The sequence below is a fragment of the Spathaspora passalidarum genome, assembly GCF_000223485.1.
Source record: "Spathaspora passalidarum NRRL Y-27907 unplaced genomic scaffold SPAPAscaffold_1, whole genome shotgun sequence".
In the NCBI taxonomy this organism is placed as follows: Eukaryota; Fungi; Ascomycota; class Pichiomycetes; order Serinales; family Debaryomycetaceae; genus Spathaspora; species Spathaspora passalidarum.
Genome location: NW_006767425.1, coordinates 1623651 through 1649180, shown reverse-complemented (window position 1 = coordinate 1649180; position 25530 = coordinate 1623651). Strand labels below are relative to the sequence as shown.

Below are 25530 nucleotides of genomic sequence, written 5' to 3'. Positions count from 1 at the left end.
TCGAATTTAAAAGTGAAAAAGAACCACTGTTGTAACACCATTATCTTTCAACATTGTAAGACATTAATATCCAGATATCCGTTCGGTAAACACACTTTAGATAGAAGAGCGATCAAAACTTAAAATATACCTTCTGAATTTTGTCGTTGTCACTTTTACTTCTACACTGTGGATTCGTTTCTACACTTTAACAATCTCCGCCAGCACACTACAAAAAGCAAACATCAAGTTGAGGGATTTTGCAAATTGCATTATTTTCCCCTTTCTCAAGGTTGGCCTTTATTTTCTCGTAGCAGTGAAAAACATCTTTGTGATACCTAGGCTCCAGTGTTAAATCTACAAAAAACAGTGATATCGTACAATATATCAACATCTTCAGCTTTTGCCACATATATATGTTGAAACAAGTAAAATCGCCTGTTTGTTTTTGCCACATGTTCGATTTTCTATGACGTATATATATATTTCACTATTAAAAAAGACCTGGTTTCTAAAAATACAAAAGGTGGTGGGATGAGGAAATGAATGACGAGTTTAATGTTCCACTTTAACTTATTTCCTTCTTTTCCAAAGGATTATAACGTAAGAATTTCTCAATCAAATCAACATGGGTCAATACCATTCTTCTACAACAATATCTCTTCAACTTCAACTTGTCCAATGCATCACCTTCAGTCATGGCTTCATCTTGTAAATATTCTAAATAGGTTTCCCATTTATCACCAACAACTTTACCACATGAAAAACAACGGACTGGAATAATCATTATGTGTATATATGTGTGTGTATCTAAGAAGAAGGATGATGAGGTAATACATCTTCTGTTTCAGAAAGCTGCATTTTTCCTATGAGGAAAATTTTTAGGAAAAAGTTCGGTCATGTGACTTTTTGTCATGTGCGCTGCTCATCGGTCGTTTTCTAATTTTTTTTTAGCAATATATATCCAATTTTCACTAAACTACCAACTAACCAGTTAGATCTACCAACAACAAACATGCCTACAGCTGCTGTCGATACTGCTACCTCGGTATCTGATTGGACATTGTCTATGGCCACAGGTGGTGAGCCACTTAATTTACGTCATTCAACCACAGGTGCATCCATCTTTTCCCAAGATGGTCGTTACAACATTGTTACATTAACTCACCAAATCCGAGTTTACTTCATATCCACTCGACAATGTATTCGTACTATTGACTTGGACCTTGTTGATTTAGTAGATGCCAAGATTGACGTCACTAACCCTAATCACTTGTTGTTGTTTAAAGCCAGTGGTGAATTGATTACTATTAATTGGAAGGATAAAGTCAGTGACAAAGGAGGAGCTATAATATCAAGCGTCAAGATCGAAACTTCGTTACCTATCTTGTCTATTATCTCAGCCAGACACTTGTCATTTGTCTACATTAGTGGTAAGAAAGATAAGAGAAGATCTGCCAGTGGTGGAAGTTTTGGATCTCCCCATACTCGATACATAAACTATTTTGATAGAAATTCTGAAACTATTACTACATTGGCAGAAATCCCCAACTGTATTGAATTTGCAACTTCGGCCGATTCCAAAAAGGTTGTGTTCATAAACAGTCAACATGAAGTGGTTTTACTTGATTTGAGCAATGTATACAAGAATGATGAATTGACTAACGAACAAGAGATTATTTCCCAGGAAACTATTCCATTCCCATTCAAATCTCAAGTCACATCGGTCGCCGTATCCAATGATGATGTTGTTGCCCTTGGTACATCCTCGGGAACCATCCAAATTGTTTCTGGGGGTTTGGTCGCTGGTAAACCACAACGATTATTAAAATGGCATATTGACCAAGTCAAGTCTTTGCGCTTTTCTGCCGACAATAACTATTTGATTAGTGGTGGGATGGAAAAAGTATTGGTGTTTTGGCAGTTGGAAAGTGAAAAGAAGCAATTCTTGCCTAGATTGAATGGAAGTATTGAAAAGATTTGTGTTGATAATAGTTATATTTCCTTGTTGTTATCATCAGGTAGTAACGACTATGAAGTATTAATCTTATCTGCAGTTGATTTGATATCCAGATTATCGGTAAACACCATAAGACCAAAGTTTTTCAATTTGCTTAAACCAACCTTGTCAAAGACCAAAAGAAAATACTTGAAATCACCAACTGATTTTGATAAGTTTAAACTCAAGCATGACTACAGTTGCAAATTTGAAATTCATCCAAAGTCCAAAAACCTTTACTTCCCCAATAATGCCGCCATTCAAGCATATGATTTAGTCAAGAACGAACAGGCGTTCATTCAAAATGCCGCTCCAGTGTTAAGCACCGGTAAAGTAAGATCAGAAACCAAATTAATTGATCCAAATGTAACCATAATATCATTCACACATGACGGTGAATGGATGTGTACTTTTGACGAAGTGTTGAATTCTGAAATCGACAACTTGTTATCCAAGAATGACAAGCAGTACGCTTTGAAGTTCTGGAGATTTGTTGAACCAAAGAATGACCTGCTGAATAAGAACGGGTCCTGGGAACTCTCCACCAAAATCATTGATCCTCACGGAAACTCTAACCCTATCTTATCCATCATCCCTGCACCAACTTCATACTTCAATGGGTTAGCTTTCTTGACTGCTGATTCTAAAGGTGGGTTGAGAATTTGGAGACCTAGTGTTCCCAAGGAAGCTTATCAAATTAAAGGTACTGGTAAGCAACAACAAACTGCATGGACAATGAGGAAATCCAAGGCACCATTAGGTGCTCAATCTTCTGATGCTGTTGATTTATGTTGGTCAGACGATAGTTCAATTATTTTCCTTGCGGTTGAATGCTCTATCAAGACTATTAACGCCAAGACTATGGAGGAAATCCCATACCAAGACTTCCCACTTCCTTCACTTTCTGGTTCCAGAATTAGATCTATCTCCATTGTGGATAATCATCTCGTTATCTTATCCAAAACTAGAATAACTTCATTTAACTTATTAACTGCACAATTGACTGACTTGGTGGCTAAAGTGAATACTACTCTTGGTGGTAAGAACCTCATTGCAATTGATCCAATTGCCAACATCATATGTTTAGCACTCAACTACTATCATATAGAAGAAGAGAATAACCACGAGTTCAAAGTCCATTCCAAGTTATTGTTGTTCAAGCCAAACCAATTAAAACCAATCCATGTTCAAACCCATAATCAAGGTATTGCATCTATTCGTAACTACAAGAATAACTCATTTGTGTTTGTGGACTTGGATTCTCGAGTAGGCACCTTGCATTCATCTTCCATTGAGTTGTCCAACCAAATAGAAACTGACTTGAGTCACGAAATAAGTGCCATGCTTACAAACTCCCGTGCTACTGCCAATATCGTCACTAGTAGAAACGTTGCGCATAGAAATGGTTCCATTGATGCACCAGTCTCCGACAAGAATCTTGATGAGGGTAATACTAGAGTGATTGATCTTCATACTGTGCAACCAATATTCCAAAATATCGATGGGGTTCAAATTGAAACATTGTTTGACCGTATAGTCAAGGTTCTTAAATAGAATTTTATATACAAATATACATATTTAGCCTAAATTACTTACTTCCAAGGAAATATTGATGATTTCTTGTCGTCCTTTTGGGGTTCGGTGGTCCTTTGTATAGCCAATACACTTTCAATCTTACTCAATGCGTTTTCCAACAAGTCTTTTCTTTGTTGTAATTCAATATGTTTCTTGATCTTTGGATCCTCTTTGGCAAATCGTTCAATTTCTTCCGCAGTCATGGTATTAAAGAATCGTTGGTCTAATTCACGGGGGAAATTATAATAGAAATCGCTCAATAACTCAACATTCAAAAATAAGATGGCAGTTGATGTTATCTTTGATGCAACTGCATCCAAGAATATTTCCGGACATTGATACTTTCCTTCTTTCTTCTTGCACATTTTTGAATTCTTGACAATTGAATATCTCATTTTTAATAATGCTGCTCTATCCTTAAGGAAAATTGCATCTTTACCTCGTTGAATCAATGTAGGTGAGAATCCCAAAGTTTCATTACTGGTTAAATCAATATCTGACTCTTGCAGTTGCTTTAATTTTTCCAAATATGTAACAACCTGTTGTAATTTTCTTCCACCAACTTGATTCTTCAAATTTTGATACACTTCATCACACTGTTTAATTTCCTCACGTAGTAAATTCACGGCATTTTCCTTGGATGTTTGCCATTCGCGATCTTCCAACTCGATTTCATATTTGTATGGCTTGATACAATTTTCCACTTGATCAGCAGTGGAATAATACTTTGCTCCCAAAACGTTCTTAGCAGCTTCCTTAACGGCTGCTTTGGCCATTGGGTGGTTTCTCAATTGGGTATTATCCACTAAATTCTCTACTTCGGTAAATAAAGCATTGGTGATTAAATTAGTTGACAATCTACCAACACCCAACTTAGTCAATGATCCCGTAGTTAAATCTAACTTCTTGTGCCAGTAAATGTCATCGTCTATATTGGTAATCTTTGCCAATTCACGCAAGTCAAGTTCAACGTTGGAGTTCTTCTTAAGATCAAATGGCTTATTCCAATATCTCTCAGCCAACAAATCCAATACTTTTTGATCCAATTCATTCTTCAATAATGCTCGTAATTCCGGTCTGGAAAAGTTATGACTCAATTCCTTAACTCCCAACTTTATCATGTCTATATTATTAGCCAAATACATTTCTGGAGTCAAAGGACGATCATTAAATTCAACCTTGAATTGATATGCAGTTTCTTCCAACTCCAGTTGAATAGCTAAATGGGTGGGTCTTAATGATGCAGCCATAGTTCTTTCCAATACTTTCATAAGTTTCCTTCTCAAATTTCTGGTTCCTACATTACATTGATAGAAATCATCCTTGTGTTCCCGTAAATATCCATACTCAAAGTTTTGTTGAGCTACAAATGCTTGATGCCCAGTTAAATTTTTTCTTGAGAACAAAGTACCCGAAGATTTAATGGCATTGGGAGCTTTGGTGATAACACCAACATATCCTAATCTCAAAGGATACTTCTTGTTAGTTAATATCTTTCTTGCTTGTTCAGGATCAACCAAATCTAATTTGGTAACCACCCCGATTGTTCGCTCACCTCGAGGGTCGGCTACTCTAGATGCTCGCAACGCACTAGAATTGGCTAAATCGACATCAGCAGCAGAAATGGCCAAGATGACGTTAGGAGCTTCCAAATAACGATTACACAAATCTCTGATTTTGTTTTTCAATTGAGTTGGCTGGTCAGCGGCTTCAATTTGAATATAACCCGGTAAATCCACCAATGATAAATCAGGCACTGTGGGCGACTTGATGGTGACCTGAATTGGGTCGTTAGAAATAGCTTCTGACTCAGGAACAGCCATGTTTAAATCAAACAATATCTTTTGAACTTGCTCAAAATCAGTCAAATTATACATCTTCAATGCTGGGAATTCGGCAACATTGGCAGCGGATTCCGGAGTGTTAACTAATGTCAACTCAATTGGTCTTCTAGTGACCATATTTGAACCCTTTGGTAAGAATTCTTGGCCAACTATGCTTTCCAATACTGAAGATTTACCACTTGATTGAGATCCAATAACAACAATCGAAGGCAATTTAATTCCGTCGTGGTCAATAGACGACAACAAGTTTCTAATTTCAATCATCTGGCGAGTTAAGTTCAACATATGATTCTGGGTTTCATCATTCTCAAACTCTTCGTCGTCTTCTTCTTCTTCCAATTCTGCCTCTTCTTCTTCTTCATCGTCTTCTGCTGATAATCCAACGGCGGCGGCAGCACCTAATGTAGTGACATTACCGCCATTGCCATCAGAACCACCACCACCATTGCCACCGGATCCACCACTGTCAGATCGTCCCATACCTTTCAAGAACTCGCCTGTCTTGTCGAAAAACCCATCAGCAAAGTCTTTAATCTGGGACAATTTTTCTTGGGTATAACTAGAAGCTTGTTCTGCCTTGTATGCAACATATGATCCACCGGCAAGCACACTTCCTCCAATATAGGCAGGTGCCTTGGCGGCACGGGCTAGTATCTTGGCAAATACGAACTTTCGCGTAGGGACAATCAATCTTGAGTTGAATCGAGCCAGATTCATTACCCAACGAGGAGATGACAAGGGGGAGGATCGGCCTGCTGCTCGCAACAATGAAAAATGGCGTGCTTGAACCTGACCTCTTATTATTAGATGTTGATTTCTAAGTAGTCGCGCCTCATTGAAAAGGCTTCTGGAGTACATGATGTACGAAATAAGGGATGTATTACAAGTGGATTGATTTGATAAACTGGAGTTTGCCCTTGAATTTTTTTGTTGTCAAAATAATGGTACCACTAGAAAAATAAAACAAGCTTTTAAATTTTGAACAAAAGGAAAGGCGAGTTGTGTTTTTTTTTATAACAAGTTGAATTTACCACGTTAAATATGGCGGATGTTGTCTATGTCTTTATTAAATTGGTTGGTTTATGGGTTTAGTGTTTCAAAAATACTAAAAAAAATTGCCTCTTGCCAGAATTGAACTAGCGACCTTTGCATTACAAGTGCAACGCTCTACCACTAAGCTAAAAAGGCACTATTTTTTTCGTAAATTTTACCTGGTTTAATTTGAACAGGAGTTTTTTCTCGGCAATCAACCACCGTTTTCGTTGATTACTGGTGAATTTTAGGAACAAACCTAGCCTTTAAATCATTAAATAGAAGGTCTTAGTGGAATATTACTTGTTTTATTACCTTAAAATTACATATTTTGAATTATCTTAAGAAAAGTTTGGGCAAATTCAAAATCGTCACAGAATGAGAGTACATATTTAATATTTGGATAAAAATGGGTCGAAATATTTCAAAAATTATATGAAAAATTAAAATCAATGTCAAACGAACTATCTGAATTTATTAGCCAACTATAAATATTAATAACTTAGAGAAGATATGTTGAGAACTTTCCAAGTGGATTTTGTGTCCTATTTTCTATACAGTAAGAATAATCTTAAGGATGCAAAAACCACATGAATTCTTTTTTTTTAATTTTTTTTTTTCAAGCAACCTTGCAGCCAAACGAAATACATCAAATTTATCCAAAAATTTGTATGCCACGTAGCTTCCATCGTAACCTTAGGTATGACAGAGAATACTATCGGTATTGTAAGTTGTAGGTTGCAAGGGTGGAAGTATATCTGTGAGCTCCAAATATTTTCATTTCTGAATTCTCAACAGAATTCTGCCGGTACAATAAAAACTGTCTATCTTTCCGTTACTTACAACACCCTAAGACATAACTTGACCAATGAGATCTCCTTACAACCTTCGATCTACAGAAAAATCAAAAGCGGAGTTCCATCCCGAAGTCCGGGTTTCACCTTATGTAAGCGATTATGAAGGATCTTTTTTTTTCCCTCTCCAAACACAACTACAAATTTCATAAAGGTTGCGACTTGACCCCTTAGCAACTGATTGTTCTTTGCCCTGCAAGAATAGATGTGAGAATTTCATACTTCCGCAAATATAATTTATAAGCCATGTTACCAAGGAAGCTTCTTTTTTCTTTGCTTTTTTTTTGGTCGGAATGTAGATAATCCATGTGATGAATTTCACTACAAACAATATCTAGATCGCTGGCTCGGCTCAGTGGAACAGATAATTAAATTGAAAAGAAAGAAACATTCCTTCTCTAGAATGATCTGAAGCAAACCATGAGTACTATCTGCATTAGGATATGTTACGTGTGGATGCCTTCAGTGACATCTATAAAAATTTTGTCGTAATTACTCAAAGCGGATAAATAAACGATGTCAGATGATTCTTAAATAATGAGGGGACAATTGAATCACAATCAATTCCATTTTTGGCCTCATTTTAAGTTTCTTTTTACTAAAAGCTCTTAGTAATTCATATTTTTTTTTAAATCTCCACTAATTATTAACCATCTCTTTTTTTGTATCGTTCCTCGTGCTTCAAAGTACTTGAACTACGTGATTCCAAGACTTGGGTTATTTTTTTGATCCTTCCCCGTTTTGCTTCTGTATGCACTATTAAGATTTTATTGGTAAAGGTTCCAACTAGGATTAGTTGCAATCCACCACTTGGTTGCACATCATGACTGAGATCATAGGAGATAGGAGCATTCTCTTATCTAATAACTCGCGTCGTTTTCGCCTCATCCTGGTCGTAACCAGGATCAAACATAAACTTAAGAAAATCAAGAACATCAAAATCAAGTTTGCGAGACTAAAGAATACCACTAAATGTCATAGACCAAACGAAATCATAGTCGTGGAGAAGGAGATTTTCCAATACAATGAAGTTATAAAGGATGTTCCCTTGGTATCGGAGTTTTCGGAAAGCAAGCAGTTCCCACTGAACTATAAAAGTGACTTTAGTAGCACACTACCACAAAATACGCAGGCGTTACCTAAGCTACCACCACCATACCTTCCCAGAATGTCCTCACCTTCCCCAGTACGAATAAAATACAAATCGCAACTAAATCAGCTACTACAAAAGCAAACGAAAATTAAGAATCCAGCACACTCTGACTATGAACTGCTGTTTGTAAGTGTCACTGAATATACAAATAAATTATCAAATAGTTTTGCCAATTATTACTTGATAGATAGAGGTTTGTTTATCTGTTCCAACTACGAAAAGTCTTTATTACCAGAAGTTGAAAATCTGCTCGAGTTAGCAAGAAAATATGGCGTTTATTTTAATGGTTTACAAATTGTAATTTTACTATGGGCTATATTGGGAATAATTTGGTATTGCATCAAACTAATAATTTAATTCTTTTTTTTTTTTTAATAATAATAAAGCTATAAACTTATTTATTATAAACTTATAATGTAGGAACCTTTAACCCTTTTTGAACTCCTGGGATTTCACTAAGAGCATCAAACCATTTACCTAATTTTGGCCAAGTGTGAATATCAATATCCAACTTACTTAAAGAGTTAGCCCAACCGAACAAGGCAATGTCAGCAATAGAATAGTGGTCACCAACAAGATACAAACCCTTGTCATTTCTACCCAAAATGTCTTCATAAACTCCATAAATACGCTTAACATCAGTAAGGTATCTGTTGATAGCGTATGGAATCTTTTCTTGAGCGAAAACAACAAAATGGTTAGCTTGACCTTGAATTGGACCATTTTCAGCAACTTGGAAAATCAAATATTCCAATTGCTTGTAGTATTCAGGGGTACCTTGAGGATAAGACCATTTGTGTTCCTTATCATAAGTGTCAGCAAGATATTGCAAAATAGCACCAGTTTGAGAAATGGTGACACCAGTGCTTGAGTCAACCAAAGTTGGGATTCTACCATTTGGATTGAGCTTAACGAACCAGTCCTGCTTTTGTTCGTTGGTACGAATATCAACGGCTTGAGCATCGTATTTCAAACCCAAGAGTTCTAAAAAGATAGAAACCTTGACCCCATTTGGAGTTGGAAAAGAATATAACTTGAGGGCGTGGGACATTGTGTATTGATCAATTGAAGATTGAATAAATGTTTTTTTCTGAAAAATTGACTATTTGTTGCTATATATATATGGTCTAGGAAAAGCCATTGTAGTTGAAAATTTCGAAACTATCGTAATTGCTTAGTAATTAGTGCACATTTGTGTACGAAATTGTCAATTCGAGGGGGGGTTGGGGCGAGTGCTGCGCGATGCCACACATGGGTTTAAAAAAAAGGGGCCGCCGATATCAAGAATCCTTAAATCTTTCTATAATTAAATGTAATTATATTAGCTAAATCGTAATTAAAAGACTGAAAATCGTTTATTTATAATATTTACGATTTGTCTCAATAACAATAGATTCAGATATAATATTCATCATAAATCTTGCAGATTTATGACTCCACAGACCTACAAAAAAAAAAGAGGAGCAATTGAATAAAAAAATAGAGGCATATCTCCGTAAACTCCGAGATAAACATTCAATCCACATAGTATTAGTAATCACAATTTTTGTTACATACCAGAATTCACCATGTCTACAATTTACTTAATGTATACTATCTTAATAATTAAATAGTAAATAAACCTACAACACCTTGTAAACGGGCTAAATCCTGGGGTTGCTTGGGTTGTATGATTGCAAAAAAAAAAAGCAAAATAATTCAAAGGAGAGAATACTACAAACATGAACATCTTGAAATGATCCGGTAGCTATATGCTTGTCATTCAATATAGTACCTAAGTAATGATACTGATCAAGTTTTTCAAACTAATTTATACTTCTATTATTTCCTGGATTAGAAAGATGTAACAATATGTACACCATTTTTGGGATGTCATTTTTGCTCCCCCGTAAACGAGTTTACCTCTCCTTATAACCCAATTTTCCTTGGTCAAGCCCCGGATGTTCAGAAGTCATGAAGGAGCCAAAAGAAAAAAGTTCTTACAGCCAATAGCAGTAAGGGTTCTTATGCCTTGGTTTCTTGAATGTCGCGAAGTTCTAAAATTTTCTCAGTGGGTGGCACATCATGGTCAAGATTACTGCTAAGAGATTTAACCATTTCTTATCTGATTTAAAAATAAACCAACCAGTCCTGCCATCAAAGAAATTTTGGAGTTGCCTAATGAGGTTTTTGCGAATCCGTTTTTCAAACCTGAAGAGACATTCCTTACTTGTGAAAATCAGGAACCTGACATCAATGGCTATCCATGGTTGAAAAAGCTTTAATTTGCCGTGATGGTAGGTTAATATCTAAATCAGGAGAATATATGTTTACAAAAACTTTAGCAATTGACCAATTGGTTTCATTATTTATCTTCTCTGAAGTTGAACTTGTTGTAACTACATCGAACAAGACGATGATAGAGACTTCCTTGAGTTCTCAATAAAACCAAGTCGTTGATACTCTTTGCTATAATGCTAGTTGAAGTATGACTGGTCTTCATTGTGAGCCTGAGATGATATTTGTACTAGTCCATTTGACATAGTTGTTTATGGTAAAGTACCATGCTCAAGTAACACAGCTGGTGTGAAGAAATCTAAACTTTTAAACATGGTTTTCCTAGTAGAGACGTGCTTGCACCAATTTAATCTCTTGTACTGGGTTTTCCAACCAGCATTTTTTTCCATAGAGGTAGAAATTCTGACTACCAGAAGTAACGGGAATCATAAAGTACAACTATTTCTATTATTGGACAAGCACTCTGGTAGTTCCTATGTATCAGTATACCCATGCTAATATTCGTGTTTACAACCTTGTAAATGAAGAACCACCTATTGTAGCTAGCTATTGTATGTTTTAGGTGTGTTATTATTTATGTTTTACCTGTTTTGAATAATCCTGTTTGCTTGACATTGATTGCAAAAAGGAGGTTTTAAATTTCCGTTATTTTTTATCTTTCTGGCTCTGACGAAATTTTTCACGCTTTGCTTACAAATCCGCAATTTTCATAGGTCAAAAATAGATCTCCATCATGACCTACATGGATCTTTGCCAAGTCAGAAGAAAGTTTTTTTCAGCAAATATGAGCCCATAAACAAACCCCTACACATTCTGTCCGTCAATGTATCTGTTTGTTAAGAGATTGTTGTGATTGGAAAGACGAGCAATTTGATTGGGTTAACCTATTTCAATTTCCGCAAAAGTTGACGTTAAATCTCTTTTGACATATCCGCTCTGCAACTGATCGTATGATCGCGGATGGTACCATTATACATCTACACATTTGTGGTGGGGTTCGATGGTTGGGGTAAGGGTGCGGACTTGCAAAAGAGGTAGGTAGAGCAAGCAAAATATTTTATGTATCTTTTATAAAATATCAAAATATCAAAATATCAGGCAAGGTTTACCGTAAAGGCCGATTGTGTTTGGGAGTCGGCTGTAAAACAATGTGTGAGTGCGGGTGGGATTGTATGTGAATGGAAGATTATCGGATCGCTATATCGGAGGGGCTAGGCAAACTCCGATAAAGGAATGTGGGAGTTTTGTGGAGTATATGCAGAAGTTAAAAAATTTTTTTCTGCTAAAATGTTTATCCGCTATTGTGTTCGAAACAATAAAAGAAATTTTTTTTTGGACTTTGGGGAAAAAGTGCGGAAATAGAGATAAATCAAAAACACGACTTCTGTTTTGTGAGACCGGTGAATGTTTTGTGTAGATTCATGGGGGGATGCCCCTCTCTTGCACGCTAACAAAATTCGCGGATTTATGCAATTAACATAGTAATCTAACAAAAATTTATTAATTGAAAAATTAAACAAATCATTGTCATCGAATTTCTCATATTCCCGTGGGGTATACTCTAGTCCGAAATAATGATATATAAATTCCACAAAATTCCCGATAAATTTCCAGTTTTCTTTTTCATCATCATCACTTAAAACAACAACCTTAACTAACTATCTAACTACTACTATTGCTTTAAAATGTCTCAAGAATTCACTGATTACGTCAAGAGCTCTTTTGGTCCAAAGGCCACTCCAAAGGCTAGAAGAATCCTCACTTCTTTGATCCAACACATCCACGACTTCACCAGAGAAAACCACATCACTGTTGACGAATGGATGTTTGGTGTTGACTTCATCAACCGTATCGGTCAAATGTCCGATGCAAGAAGAAATGAAGGTATTCTTGTTTCTGATGTTGTTGGTTTAGAAGCTTTAGTCGACACTTTAACCCACGCATCCGACTCTGTTGGTCACACTTCTTCTGCTATTATTGGTCCATTCTACAGAGACAACTCTCCAGAATACCCATACGGTGGTTCCATCATCCAAAAGGAAGTCGGTGGTGAAAAGACCTGGGTCAGTGGTATTGTCACCGACACCAACGGTAAGCCATTAGCTGGTGCTAAGATTGAAGTTTGGCACTGTGCTCCAAATGGTTTATACGAACAACAAGATCCAGACCAACCAGATTACAACTTGAGAGGTACTTTCTACGCTGATGAACAAGGTAAATACGCTTTCATTGGTTTAAGACCAACTGCTTACCCAATTCCTTACGACGGTCCAGCTGGTGACTTGTTGCAAATGATGGACAGACACCCAATGAGACCAGGCCACATCCACTGGAGAGTTTCTCACCCAGAATTCCACACCTTGATTACTCAAATCTACGACCGTGACTGTAAGTACACCAAGGATGACTCCGTCTTTGCCGTCAAGGATGATATCATTGTTGACTTCAAGAAGGTTGCTTCTGATGACAAGGAATTAGGTGACAAGGGTGTCCAAAACAGATTAGACTATGACATTGTCTTGACTTTGGAAGAAGAAATCCAAAAGACCAGAGCTAGTGTTGTTGCCAAGCACAAGAGCATTGAAGAAGAATTAGAAGCTCACCACAAGGCTATTGCTGACAAGATTGCTAAACTCAAGGCTTAAGTGGTGAGAGCTGGTCTCAATATCTAGACTTGGATGATTATTATTATTATCATTATTATTATTATTATTTATATATATATAAAAATATGTCTTATGGTTTGACTGTGTTATTGTAGAGTTTGCTGTCCAGAGCCCGGTAGGCTTCGGCATCCCGCCTGATCCAATAAATTGCACTCGAATAATAATCCGGATATAAGAAAAAAAAATTTTATGCGCCCGGATGCAGCCCCCGCATTTTAGCCATTGTCAATTGCATTTTCTCTATTTCCGTAATATTTTGGGGATGGTATGTGAGAGATGGTGGATTTCACCAACACCAGCCTCCAAGCAAACAGAAGCAAGAGAACAAACTATTAAATCTCGTATTATTGAGGCAATATTTTATGGACAAAGAGGAGAAACACTGATCACAGCTAGTTCCAAGCCGACATTCTTTTTTTTTCCAACCCTGTCAATTTAACTCAAGCCGATCTAAATTCTGCGAGATGCCGCCGATAACATTTTGAAGTTAGACCGCAAATAAATTTAATGCATGGAAAGTAACCTGGTCATACATATCTTGGAAAACTGTCACCAAGTCCTAAAGGAATTAATAACTGCAAACCCCCAATCAGCCCCTCACTTTTTACATCTACACAGACAAAAAAACCCTTTGTTAAAACAATACCAAAAAAAAAAATCATTTTTTTTTTTCGTTCTGACTCTCACGCTTTTTCTAAAACTTTTTTACAACAACTTTGTGTTGGGTTGGGTTGTAAGCAGCAATATGACGGCAACAATGACACAATTCGTCACGATAGAGCCCCGGAAGAAGGTCACGAAGGCATGTGACTATTGCAAGAAAAGAAAATATAAATGTAGTGGAGTCGCCCCCTGTGATTTGTGCACCAAAAAGAAAATTCCTTGTCAGTTTAGCATAGTTGATAGAAGAACCACCAAGGGAAATCAAGCCAGGGACAAGAATGACAGGCAAAGAAGAGAGTCCAGTAGTTCTACAGTGACGGCCGTGTCGGTAATGTCTACCAATACTCCAGCACAACGACAGAATCTGAAACCGGACATACCGCTTGATGACCAGTTGATTCAGCATAATAAACTTATAGCCACGAAAATGTCTGGTAATATATCTTCCTCCATTAGTAATGTCAACGATACACCATCTAATTCACTTCACGAGACCCATCTGTCTACAAACGAAGAATCTGGAGTTGGCGGTCCAGGGTATATACCCAAGAGTCTACAACCTTTACTTTCATTCCCTTTGGAAAAAGACAAAGACGGCAGTAGTTTGAGCAGTACCAACGATGAAGATGACGAAGAAGAAGAAGAAGAAGACGAGGAAGACGAAGTAGAAGAGAATGTAGCCGTGCTGGAACCACTAAAACAAGAGGAACAACAACCGGTAGACCACCAACTGCATCATCTGAAAAGTACCCCGGTAAGCACCACCACCAGCAGTCTACATCATCTTGACTCATCACGTAAACGAAAGAGAAAGAGATCAGATGCTAGTATTGATCACAAGTCTTCACCAGCAGGCAGTGTAAACAGTCATAGTTCCGCCAGATCTAAAGGTAAAGCCAAGGGGTTGTCCAACGACAGTGGGAAATCAACTCGTCTTTTATTCGATACAGCCGGGAACTTACGGTACATTGGAGAGAGTAGCCCGCTTTCACTTTTATTTGAAAGTAGGAACATCTTCACTTCGACAATTGGTGAATCGGAGTTCACAGGCGATCCCCAAGGTGTCAACATTATAGACGGCACTGCCAGAATCAACGTTGTACCACCAATGCAATTACCACGACGGGACCATTGCAATGTTATGATCAAGTTCTTTGAGAATAATATCAATCAAACATGGTATATTTTCGACATGAAGGATTTCAAATTGAATATTGTTGATTATATTTATGAAAACCCCATACGCGCACCAGTGGAGAAACTATCTTTACTTCATCTCGTGTTCTCCCTTGGGTTGCTCTTTGCAGAAAAGGCCAATAGTTATCTTGTGGAAGAAATGAAACCGGCCGGTGTCACATCCACAGATTTCTTTGAAAGTGGATTTAATCTCATGCGGAATATCATCGATGATGGGAAACTATGGCTCAGTCAAGCTTATTTCTTGGTATATTTTTACTATCAATCCACGTCAAAGCGAAGTACATCATTCCTTATGTTGAGCACGGCGATAAGAAACGCCCAGACTTTAGGACTTCATAGAAAATTCATTAATGAATCATTCCGGGATCAGAATTATGTGACACACCGTCGAAAATTATGGAAGTCGTTGTATATATGTGATAGAATCTCATCAATTCTTCTTGGTCGACCATTACTTATCAGTGATTACGACTGGGATGATACTGGGGATGATGATGACACCGTATATGCGCCTGATGGAATGACACTTGATATTCAATACACTTCTCTTAACTACAATGCCAGGATTGCTATTATTCTTGGCAAGATTATCCAAAACTTTTATATTGATGGGATTGTGGATTTGCTTCGGGCCGAACGGATAGCTATCGATTTGAAAACGTGGTCAATAAACCTTCCTAGTGCTATCCAGATTGACAAGATCTTAGATGTGGAAGGTAGCACTGCTACTACTTCACCAGTGGATAATCCGTTGCATAAAGTTAAACTGGACAATTATGGATTGTTATTGATTCACATGTCACAATTATATGGGATTATTCTATTGAGTAAACCATTTTTCATGTATTTGTTATTCAAGAGAAACAAAAACGAATCACCCAACAAGCGAAGTAAACAAGAGGCAATAATGAGTAATTTTTGTGCTGCCAGCATTAAATCTTCCGTGCTTATGATTCAATTAATACATTTCTTCAAAGAACACAATCCCCATAGAATGGAACTGTATGTGTTGGTGAATTGCTGTTTTATGGCATCGCTTATCTTGGGATTGACGATCTTATATCGACAAACAAATGTCTATGAACCGGACGAGTTTACCATTGATATACTTGCTGAGAAATTGATGGTTGCCAAGTCGATCTTGTTATTTTACAGTGAAGTGAGTGCCACGGCAGCTCGATTTCATACTATTGTCACCAAAATGTATCGGGCATTAGAGAATGCGTTCAAGAAATCACAGTACCAGGGATATCCCCAAATGAATAACGGCCAACAGAATATGGCTGTACCCAGTCCATTCCCACAAGCATTGCCACAACACCTAACATTTGATTCTCCAGAATCCGTGACTTCACAACCACAATTCCCAATTAAAACACCAGCTGTTATTCAATCGCAATTACAGCTGCCTTCTAGCTTCCCACATACGTTTGAGATTGCCACGTCGACTGAATTGGAGCATTTGATGAATTTCCAACAGTTTTTTGTGCCAAGTGTGTCTAATTCTGTGATCACTACAAACACGGAAAAGAGGAATGAGCTTGATGCGTTTATGTATAATATTGGGATTAACGATTTATTATTTGAGGGTGCAAAAGAATAGGTGTATAAACTGTATAAATCTAAATAAACTCTACGATTTCCTTCAAGACGCTTTCGTCATCTTCGATAACCAACCAGTGTCCCACATCAAGAGGGACAGCCTTGACGTCAGGAATACCATTGGCAATGACTTCAACACAGCCAGTATATGGAGCAGTGTTGTCTTGAGTTCCATAGAGGACCAAAGTAGGCAGTTTGACTTTAGAGTAGTCCAAGTCATAACTGGCACCACTGGCGATCGCATGACAGTTGGCAATGTAGCCATCAACAGTGTTTCCTTGGATCAATTGTCTAATAAATGCTTTCTTCAAATCGCTGCACTTGTCACCGGTGGCTGCTTCCGGAATAGTATTTGAGAATGGAATAAGTGATTGTGATTCCTTCAAGGATGTGATTCTATCAAGGAAGATCTGGGTTAATTTTGGAGTAGGGTGTACTGGTCCAATAAGTACTGACTTGTAGATTGGTAAATTACTATGGATGTTGATATAATTAACGAGCATCCCACTCATGGAATGGCCAATCAAGATGATTTTCTTGGTTTGCAAGGAAAGTTCATGGAGGGTATCACTGACATTTTGGGCCAAGTCAGCCAATGTTAAGTCATTCTTGGTTAGTTTTGATTTGTTGGCACCTTCGTGGTCTAATAACAATACGGTATGGTCTTGCGATAATGGTTTTGCCAAGGGCCAGTAGAAGTTTTGCGAGGATCCAAGTCCATGGAGGAAGACAACCACGGTGGATTTGCCTGGATTGAGAAGGGTATAGAACTGATTGGTCTTGGTGAATGCACTGATCATGTTTGCTGACAAAGGAGAACAGGAATGCAGTAGTAGTAGCTTGTGTTTAGAATGTTTCAAAGATAAATAAAACTGGGGGGAGGGAAAGTTGAAAAATTTAATAATGGAGTCAAATGCGGAAATACCCAATTGGGTATTGGGGGAAGATGGAACGATCTGCATATTGGCATATCCGTAGTTGACAACCTTTTTCCGCACCATGCACAAAAAAATGCAAACTCCACAAAATAAACAGCAACCCTGCATCGGGGATTTTTCCAGCAAGCAAGAGCAAGGAAAGATAGAACGGCATATTTTTAAGGAACCTGTTTCTCCAGCATTTATTCAATTGTCTTTTTCTAGAACTACCCACCCCCACCCAAACCATCATGACTAAGTATTCCCCCACTATAACCAGCTCGCTCAAGAAATTCATCACTGATTTCTACTTGACTTCAGATGTTGCTCCACCTGCAGCCTTAACTGAAACCCGTGATCCATACCTCAATTTCTTCACTGAAGATGCCCCATTGATTATGGGATCAACCCGTGTTAAAGGACACAATGAAATTATAGAGTTACGTAAGGGAATGTGGAAGGTTGTCACTAAACGTCATCACGTTGTTGAGAATGTTGCTCTGGTCGAAGATAATAACACTCTTTTGATCAATGGATATGTTGATTATACTTTGATTAATGGTAAGAGTATTACCAGTGAATGGGCTGCTCGTATGCATTTGACCAAAGATTTAAAGATGGAATTTTACCAAGTTTATTTAGACCCTAGTCTTACTGCTAAGGCCTTGGCTGAAGATTAAATAGAGTAAATATACAATTGAAACTTGCTATTGTTGCACACATATGCATGTAGTATCACCGTTGCCAATCAGCTAATCGTACATTTTCATTGTTTAAACACGTCATTAGTAATAACTATTGCGGGTTAGACACCACCGGTGTTGCGTACCCGCAATATAACCCACCCCGGGTAAATTAATTAATTTCCGCTTGAAGAAAACATCGCGGATATTCGCAAGATTTAAAAAAAAAAAAGAAAAGAAATGACAAAAATAAATATTGACAGGGAAGTAATTTCCGCTAATTAAAACATAAATAGTACATAAACCAAAGTAAATCCGGCCAATCACTAATTTCACCTTTCTCTCTCTCTCTTTCTCTTTTGTAGAACAACCCCAATCATGACTGTTGAAAGTTATTCTCCTATTAGTGAAACACAACGTATTTTCCAAACTCTTATCGAGCTGCCTTTAATTCCTAGTGAATTGAAACAGTATGCTCAACTGATTGAATTTCACAACGATCGTGCTGAATTAAGTGTTCCATGTCCTTTAAAGCAAACAGAAATGATTTCTGCATTGAAAGCCCTTGAAGCTACTGTTGCTTTAGGTCTTGCCCATTCTAGGTTCACTGAAGTTGATAATGCATGCAAGATCGATTTGCAACACGCTTTATTATTCCTCATGTCCACTTACTGTGCTTCTGTGGATGGATATTTCAAAGGTGACAAGAAGGAAGTGTTGAAATATTTGAAGCCTACCGATTTGAACCAAGCTCAATCTGATCCATACCGTAGAATGAGTGCCAACTTGTACAGAACCAAAGACGGAAGATACTACCACATCCATGGTAGTTTGGAAGCCAACACCACTTTAGAAATGATTGGCTTGCCAACTTTTATCAAAGGTATGACTGATTATGACGAAATCGTCAAGATTTACCAAGACAAATTAGACACTTTCAACTGTGATGAATTAGAAGCTTTGAATGTTAAAAACAAACAAGCTGGTATTGAAGCATTAAAGCCAGAACAATTCTTAGAAACTCCTCACGGTAAAACCATCAGCAACACCCCAGAGTTCGAAGTTGACGCTTTGGAAACTTCCACTCCACCAGTTCCATTCGCCCCCACATCATCCAAAAAGCTCCTTGAAGGAATCAAAGTTTTGGAATTATGCAGAATTATCGCTGGACCAACTATTGGTAAGATCTTGGCTGAATATGGTGCCACCGTTATAAAAGTCACTGCTGACGATACCCTCCCAGACGTGCCATTTTTCCAAGTTGATGGTAACATGGGTAAACACACTACCAACTTGAACTTGAAGAACGCCGAAGACAGAGTTAAGTTTGAAGCATTATTAAAAGACGCCGATGTCGTGATTGACGGATACCGTGCCGGTGCTATTGAAAAATTAGGTTATGGACCTAAGAAATTAGCTGAATTGGCCCAATCAAGAAACAAGGGGTACATCTACGGTTCTGAAAATTGTTTCGGGTTCACTGGTGAATGGAGTGGTCGTGCTGGTTGGCAACAAATTGCCGATTGTGCCTCTGGTGTTGCTTGGGTTCAAGGTACCAGTATGGGTAACAACCAACCAATGGTGCCACCATTCCCAATGAGTGACTATGGTACTGGGTGTATGGTTGCCATTGCTATTTTAGTGGCCATTTACAAGAGAAATAAGTTTGGAGGTTCATACTGGGCTAAGTCAAGTTTAGTACAGTATGATTTATTATTATTAAAGCAAGGTACTTACCCTGACCAAATATGGCAATCACAAGTGCTTGAAAATCCAATCTTTGCTGACTTCTTGAAGTTACATTATTACGATAGTGTTGATAAGATCAGTAACACTGCATTAAAGGCTTTGCTTAAGCAACAACCAGATATTTTAAACAACGGTCATTACTTCACTTCCATGGAAAGTGAAGGGTTCAAGGGAACTATTAGAGTTTTGAGACCAGTTTGTGAATTTAATAGTCTTGAATTAGGGTACAAGTGTGTCAGTAGACCAAACGGTAGCGATGCACCAGAATGGTGGTAATAAATCTATAGAAATATATATATATATATACATATTATTATTATTATAGATTTCGTATGTGGTACTTTCTTGGTGCCGTGGGTAGTCCGAAAAACCGAGGCACAAAGACCGTCCCCACACAAAAACAAACAATGGGCCCCCAAAAATTCTCCACAATGGAATTCCGATCAAAATAACCAAATCCCCCTAAATTAGTCAGACTTTGGTAAAATAATGTAAAATTTCCAACCTGTTTCTTTCTCTAGTCTGATATGAGTGAACCAGAAGACGAAGGTGTCAAACGCACCAAGGTATCTCGCGCATGTGATTATTGCAAAAAACGAAAATTTAAGTGCAGTGGTAAATCTCCATGCAACCTCTGCACCAAAAAGAAACTTGAGTGTGTGTTTAGTATAATCGATAGACGAACTATTCGCCGCAAGAACAAAAAGCGTAAAATCAAAAAGGAAGTAGTGAAGCCAGTTATTGACAACCAAACCTTAAATTTGCTTACACAAAAGGCTAACATCCCCCTGCATTACCAACCCTTACTCATATTCCCCTTGCATAACGGTATCAACAACGCCAATGATATAACCGGTGGTCATAAATTGATGGTTAAACCAGAGGACCCTCCAAAACTAATTTTTGATTCTCAGGGAAATTTGCGATATTTCGGTGAGACATCGCCACTATCTCTTTTATTTGAATGTCGTGCGATCTTCAAGGACAAACTTGGTGAATCAGAGTTCACAACACAAGGAACATGTCCTATAGTTGACGAACCAGAAGAAAGCGAGGATGTGGTCGCGCCTCCGCCATTACCCACCAGAGAAACATTCAATCGAATATTCGAAGTCTTTCTAATAAACATCAATCAGGTATGTTATGTCTTTGATACCAATTACTTTACCAAGAACACAGTAGAGTTCGTATATGCTGATCCAACCTGTGCTAATTGCCCCAGAGACAAAATCTCGTTGATAAACTTGGTTATCGGTGTAGGGTTGAAGTATGCTGAACTTTGCCAAGACCCAATTGTAGCCGAATTCACGCACCTGGCTGCAAATTATATGGAGTTTGGTTTGGACTTGGCTAATCGCTACATCAACAAGAATAAGGTTTGGGTAAGTGAAGCTTATTCTATGGCATACTATTACTATCAGGCTGTACAACAGCGCAATACTGCTTGGCTTATGTTGGGTACTGCTGTGCGTAACGCTCAAGCATTGGGTCTTCACCGTAAATTTATCAATGATTCATTTGATGACCCAGGATACCGTCGCCATCGCCGGAAATTATTCAAGAGTTTATATGTGAACGATTACATCGTTTCACTTTTGCATGGAAGACCATTACACATTGACGATTACGACTATGATGATTTTGACAATGAAGATATTTTTGAAATTGACCGTGATGGAAACCAAATCAAATCGCAAAAACTTCTTTGCTTGATTGAGACAACAAAGTTGTACAGAATCACAGGAAAAATCATCAAGAATTGCTACAGCCACAGCGACAAGATGAATGGAATCATTGCTGAAAAGTTGGCAATTGAGCTAAAACTATGGTCAGTCAATTTGCCACCATGTATCCAAATTGATAAAGTGGTAGAAAACACCGATAGCAGAACTCACCATAGCATTGATACTATACGCGATGCAAAAATCCCCTTGTTGCTTGTCCATCTTTCTCAATTATACGCCATTATTTTACTTTGTCGCCCCTTTTTCATGTATATAATAGCAGTTAAAGCTGGAAAGAAGAAAGCTTCCAAGCGTATGAAATCCATTGAAGAAATCGCCATTTGCAATTTTGGAAAAGCTGCTGTCAAATCATCAATCTTGGTGATACAACTAGTTGACTACTACGTTGGTTACATTCAATTCTTACCCATGAGGGTCGAATCTTACGGGGTAGTCCATGCCACATTCAATGCTGCGTTAATAATCGGAATGTCAATGTTATACTACGAACTAAATGGCAGCTATGATGATCCCGACTACCTGCGGATTAATCTGATGGGGTATCTCAATACGGCAAAACAGGTATTTCAATTTTATAGTGACCGCAATATAATGAGTCAACGGTTTTATGACTCTATTGAACTGATGCAGCTGGCATTAATGGGTAAGTTTGGGTTTGACATTCATGGAAACGACAAGGAGGTGAAACAGGAAGTTAAACAGGAGGTGCTCAAAAAGTTCCCCATGTTTAACTACGATGATTTTATTGATAATTTTGGTGCGTTATTGCCCATGACGACCATGGGGCAATCGGTTGATCAGTACTTGTCCGAAAGTTCAACTACACTGTCGTTGTTTGAAAATTCTGTCAGTCAACCTTTGGATATGTTTATGTATGGTATGGGAGAAATAAATATAAACACTCTTGAGCGTTAGCCGGAGTTGTTTTTAGTATTACAAACCTGTGTAGTAGTAGTAGTAGTAACAGAATATTTAACAAATACAAGTAATAAATAGTATTAAAAGAATCATATCTATACAAAATAATGTACAACATAACAGGCAGACTCAATCCACCTTCATAAAAAACTTAACATCTCGTCGTTACCTCCCCTCAATTCTACTCTCATTATCAATCAAAAACTTTCTAATTTGTGCCAAACTGCCCGCCAACTTCTTAAATACGACAACCTTAATGTTCAAATCATACAAATAGTTCAAAACAATCTCTCCAATCTTCAAAACATACAACGATTTCTCTAATCCGTGGTTGGAATTATTGTACAAATGCAAATTAATAAAATCGTACTCCAACTTGTCATTATTATACTTCATCTTCAACAATGTCTCAATCTTTTCAAACAATTTCAAAATCATTGAAAACCTGTGATTTAATGAGAAAATCAATTCCGGGTTGGATGTGGTTGCAGAATCATTTCTCTTGATGATGTATATCGAAAAAATTGTCAATATTATAAATACATGGAATAACATCTGGGAATGAATGAGATTAGTAGTCTTGGTCGTAGTTAATTCATCAATTATGCGAATAGAAGACTCAATGGAACTAATGTCCTCCGTCATCTCCAGCTTAAACAAGACCAACTTAATAATCATCAAACAAGAATCAACCAATTTCAAATAATCGTACTCGTTAATTGAATTGGAATCAACCAACAATTTGTTGAAATTAGCTGTCAATTCGTCAAAATTGTTCAACCAGCTTTGTTCCTTAACCAACTTGAAATCAATCAAAGAAGAAATCTTGATATAATTGGTCAACAAGACAAAATCCAACTGTTCAAAATCCTGCTTTGTATCCGCTTGAGGAACAAACTTGGAAATCTCGTCCACAATTTTATAGACATCTGTAACTTGCTGGTACTGTTTGATTTCATAAAGCCCATGAATTAAGCAAATGAATCCATACTTACATAACTGCGACAATTTATTGGCCAAGATGTGCTGGTTCTGATCATTGGTTAAGCTAATCAATAAATCCTTAAACACGATATGTTCACCATTCAAATAATCCGACAATTGTTTCCCTTGTAATTTCAACTCTTGGTAATTCTTGAATTTCCAAATCATGTCATCGTTGCGATTGGAAACCTTCAACCCAATCAAGTCATTCACGGACAACGTCAAGGGCACATTATACATCATCAACAAGAAATTACTCAATCTGTAAATCATAAACACAATCCGAATCTGCAGCTGTAAATTAATGTTATTTTTGAACTTCATTTCATCATTGTGATTAGTCTGAAAAAGCGAACTGCTTTCGGCTTCCGATTCACTCAACTTCTTGTAAATCTCTTCATCTTCGCCATTTATGGAAAACAAAATAGGAGAATTAGATGTTTTGATCGATGTCTTAATCAACGAATTCAACGCATTCAATTGTCGAATCACAATATATACATTATTTTCATTATCGGAAAACAATCCATAAATAACCAGCAAAGTCAATGATTGAATCAACCAAAGTGGATTGACGGTAGTCTTCAGTTCACTCGTCTTTCTGCTCTCCAAGTAAATATGAATCGTTCTTCTAGAAGCTTCATACAAGTGTTCAGAATCGTTCTTATTGTTAGCCAATAATGCACCCAAAGTAGCAATCAACAAGGGTAAACAAACACGACAACTTTCATTATTGATATCTTCATTCGAGGTCATGTTCATGATTTCATACTCATTCAACTTGGAAATATGAATAAAGGGGAAATGACCAAGGAAAATCTCAATGAATTTCAACAAGTAAAACTCCAACTTTTCATTGGATGGGATAGTAGGTGTCATGATGCCATTTATGGGATACTTTGTCAATGACTTGTTAATCATATGACGCATATGGTTGGTGAAAAGCTTATTCTTGGAATAATTATTGAGGCGAAGCTTATGAATCATTGATTGATCAATATGGGGAGTTTGTGCTAGCAACTTTGCATGGTTGAAGTCATTGTCGTTATTATTGTTGAACATGGGATATCCCACTGGCGATATCACTGGTGGTGAATTGGTATCAAACCCCGATGAACTAGCACTGGGGTTATCACCATAAAAAGAATAGCCACCTGGCAAAAACTTACTTGAAGAATTGAAATCAAATCCCGTGTTTAACTCAGAAAGAAAGTCCAAGTCGCTGGTATGGGTGTTGGTTGTGGTCGGTATATTATTGTCATCTTCTTCTTGTTTTATGGGACTTAAAGTCATGAACGTATGGGCATTATTTGATGGTTGCTGCTGTTGCTCTTCAAATGGAATCGCTTCCGGTACATCGTAAAAGGAGTATCCGAAATCCTGTTTAATCTTCAGTTGAGTAGGTAATATTGGAGCTTGTGAAGGTTGAATCATATTCATATATCCAAAGATATTGCTTTGATCAGAAGAGGTGGAATTACCGTTGTTTGTAGTAGTTCCTGTGTTGTTTGTATTTGCACTGTCGGACATTCCAGGAATTGAAGGTAAACTACTCAACCAATTCATATCATCCATAAAGTTTGTAGAAGGGCCAAGTTGTGGGGTTGAAAATTCGACGTTTTCAGTTTGAGGATACATATCGTTGAATTCCGGGATATTTATCGCATAATTAGCCCCCGACTGTGCTGAA

General features: G+C 37.5%; 11 protein-coding genes across 11 annotated transcripts; 6 read left to right on the top strand and 5 right to left on the bottom strand. All coding sequences in view use genetic code 12, as the record gives it.

Annotated features, from left to right (window-relative positions):
* Window positions 1–442: 442 nt before the first annotated feature.
* NAN1 (Nan1p) lies at window positions 443–4947 on the top strand (the record flags this gene model as incomplete). The annotated part of the gene is made up of 1 exon (XM_007372745.1): window positions 443–4947. One exon carries the CDS (start codon window positions 1877–1879, stop codon window positions 3530–3532), a length of 1656 nt encoding a protein of 551 aa, XP_007372807.1.
* Window positions 447–804, bottom strand: SPAPADRAFT_58612 (DNA-directed RNA polymerase core subunit; the record flags this gene model as incomplete). Its single annotated transcript, XM_007372746.1, has 1 exon — window positions 447–804. The coding sequence occupies one exon, from the start codon at window positions 764–766 to the stop codon at window positions 548–550; it is 219 nt and encodes a 72-aa protein (XP_007372808.1).
* SPAPADRAFT_131066 (dynamin-related GTPase) lies at window positions 3571–6114 on the bottom strand (the record flags this gene model as incomplete). The annotated part of the gene is made up of 1 exon (XM_007372744.1): window positions 3571–6114. The coding sequence occupies one exon, from the start codon at window positions 6112–6114 to the stop codon at window positions 3571–3573; it is 2544 nt and encodes an 847-aa protein (XP_007372806.1).
* Window positions 6115–8756: 2642 nt separating this feature from the next.
* Window positions 8757–10112, bottom strand: GST2 (glutathione S-transferase GST2; the record flags this gene model as incomplete). The annotated part of the gene is made up of 1 exon (XM_007372743.1): window positions 8757–10112. One exon carries the CDS (start codon window positions 9485–9487, stop codon window positions 8846–8848), a length of 642 nt encoding a protein of 213 aa, XP_007372805.1.
* A 2286-nt stretch (window positions 10113–12398) lies between these two features.
* On the top strand, window positions 12399–13358 carry SPAPADRAFT_53661 (uncharacterized protein; the record flags this gene model as incomplete). Its single annotated transcript, XM_007372742.1, has 1 exon — window positions 12399–13358. The coding sequence occupies one exon, from the start codon at window positions 12399–12401 to the stop codon at window positions 13356–13358; it is 960 nt and encodes a 319-aa protein (XP_007372804.1).
* Window positions 13359–14136: 778 nt separating this feature from the next.
* Window positions 14137–17712, top strand: ZCF25 (Zcf25p; the record flags this gene model as incomplete). The annotated part of the gene is made up of 4 exons (XM_007372740.1): window positions 14137–14476; window positions 14579–14706; window positions 14944–16481; window positions 16536–17712. The coding sequence occupies 4 exons, from the start codon at window positions 14137–14139 to the stop codon at window positions 16843–16845; spliced, it is 2316 nt and encodes a 771-aa protein (XP_007372802.1).
* SPAPADRAFT_58608 (uncharacterized protein) lies at window positions 16865–17506 on the bottom strand (the record flags this gene model as incomplete). The annotated part of the gene is made up of 1 exon (XM_007372741.1): window positions 16865–17506. A coding segment is annotated over one exon (642 nt), but the record flags the coding sequence as incomplete, so codon positions are not given.
* Window positions 17713–17903: 191 nt separating the features above from the next.
* On the top strand, window positions 17904–18480 carry SPAPADRAFT_58607 (uncharacterized protein; the record flags this gene model as incomplete). The annotated part of the gene is made up of 1 exon (XM_007372739.1): window positions 17904–18480. The coding sequence occupies one exon, from the start codon at window positions 18013–18015 to the stop codon at window positions 18439–18441; it is 429 nt and encodes a 142-aa protein (XP_007372801.1).
* A 215-nt stretch (window positions 18481–18695) lies between these two features.
* SPAPADRAFT_146575 (uncharacterized protein) lies at window positions 18696–20469 on the top strand (the record flags this gene model as incomplete). The annotated part of the gene is made up of 1 exon (XM_007372738.1): window positions 18696–20469. One exon carries the CDS (start codon window positions 18823–18825, stop codon window positions 20467–20469), a length of 1647 nt encoding a protein of 548 aa, XP_007372800.1.
* Window positions 20470–20720: 251 nt separating this feature from the next.
* On the top strand, window positions 20721–22853 carry ZCF26 (Zcf26p; the record flags this gene model as incomplete). Its single annotated transcript, XM_007372737.1, has 1 exon — window positions 20721–22853. One exon carries the CDS (start codon window positions 20721–20723, stop codon window positions 22851–22853), a length of 2133 nt encoding a protein of 710 aa, XP_007372799.1.
* On the bottom strand, window positions 21726–24185 carry ADR1 (DNA-binding transcription factor; the record flags this gene model as incomplete). The annotated part of the gene is made up of 1 exon (XM_007372736.1): window positions 21726–24185. One exon carries the CDS (start codon window positions 24162–24164, stop codon window positions 23022–23024), a length of 1143 nt encoding a protein of 380 aa, XP_007372798.1.
* Between the last annotated feature and the right edge of the window lie 1345 nt (window positions 24186–25530).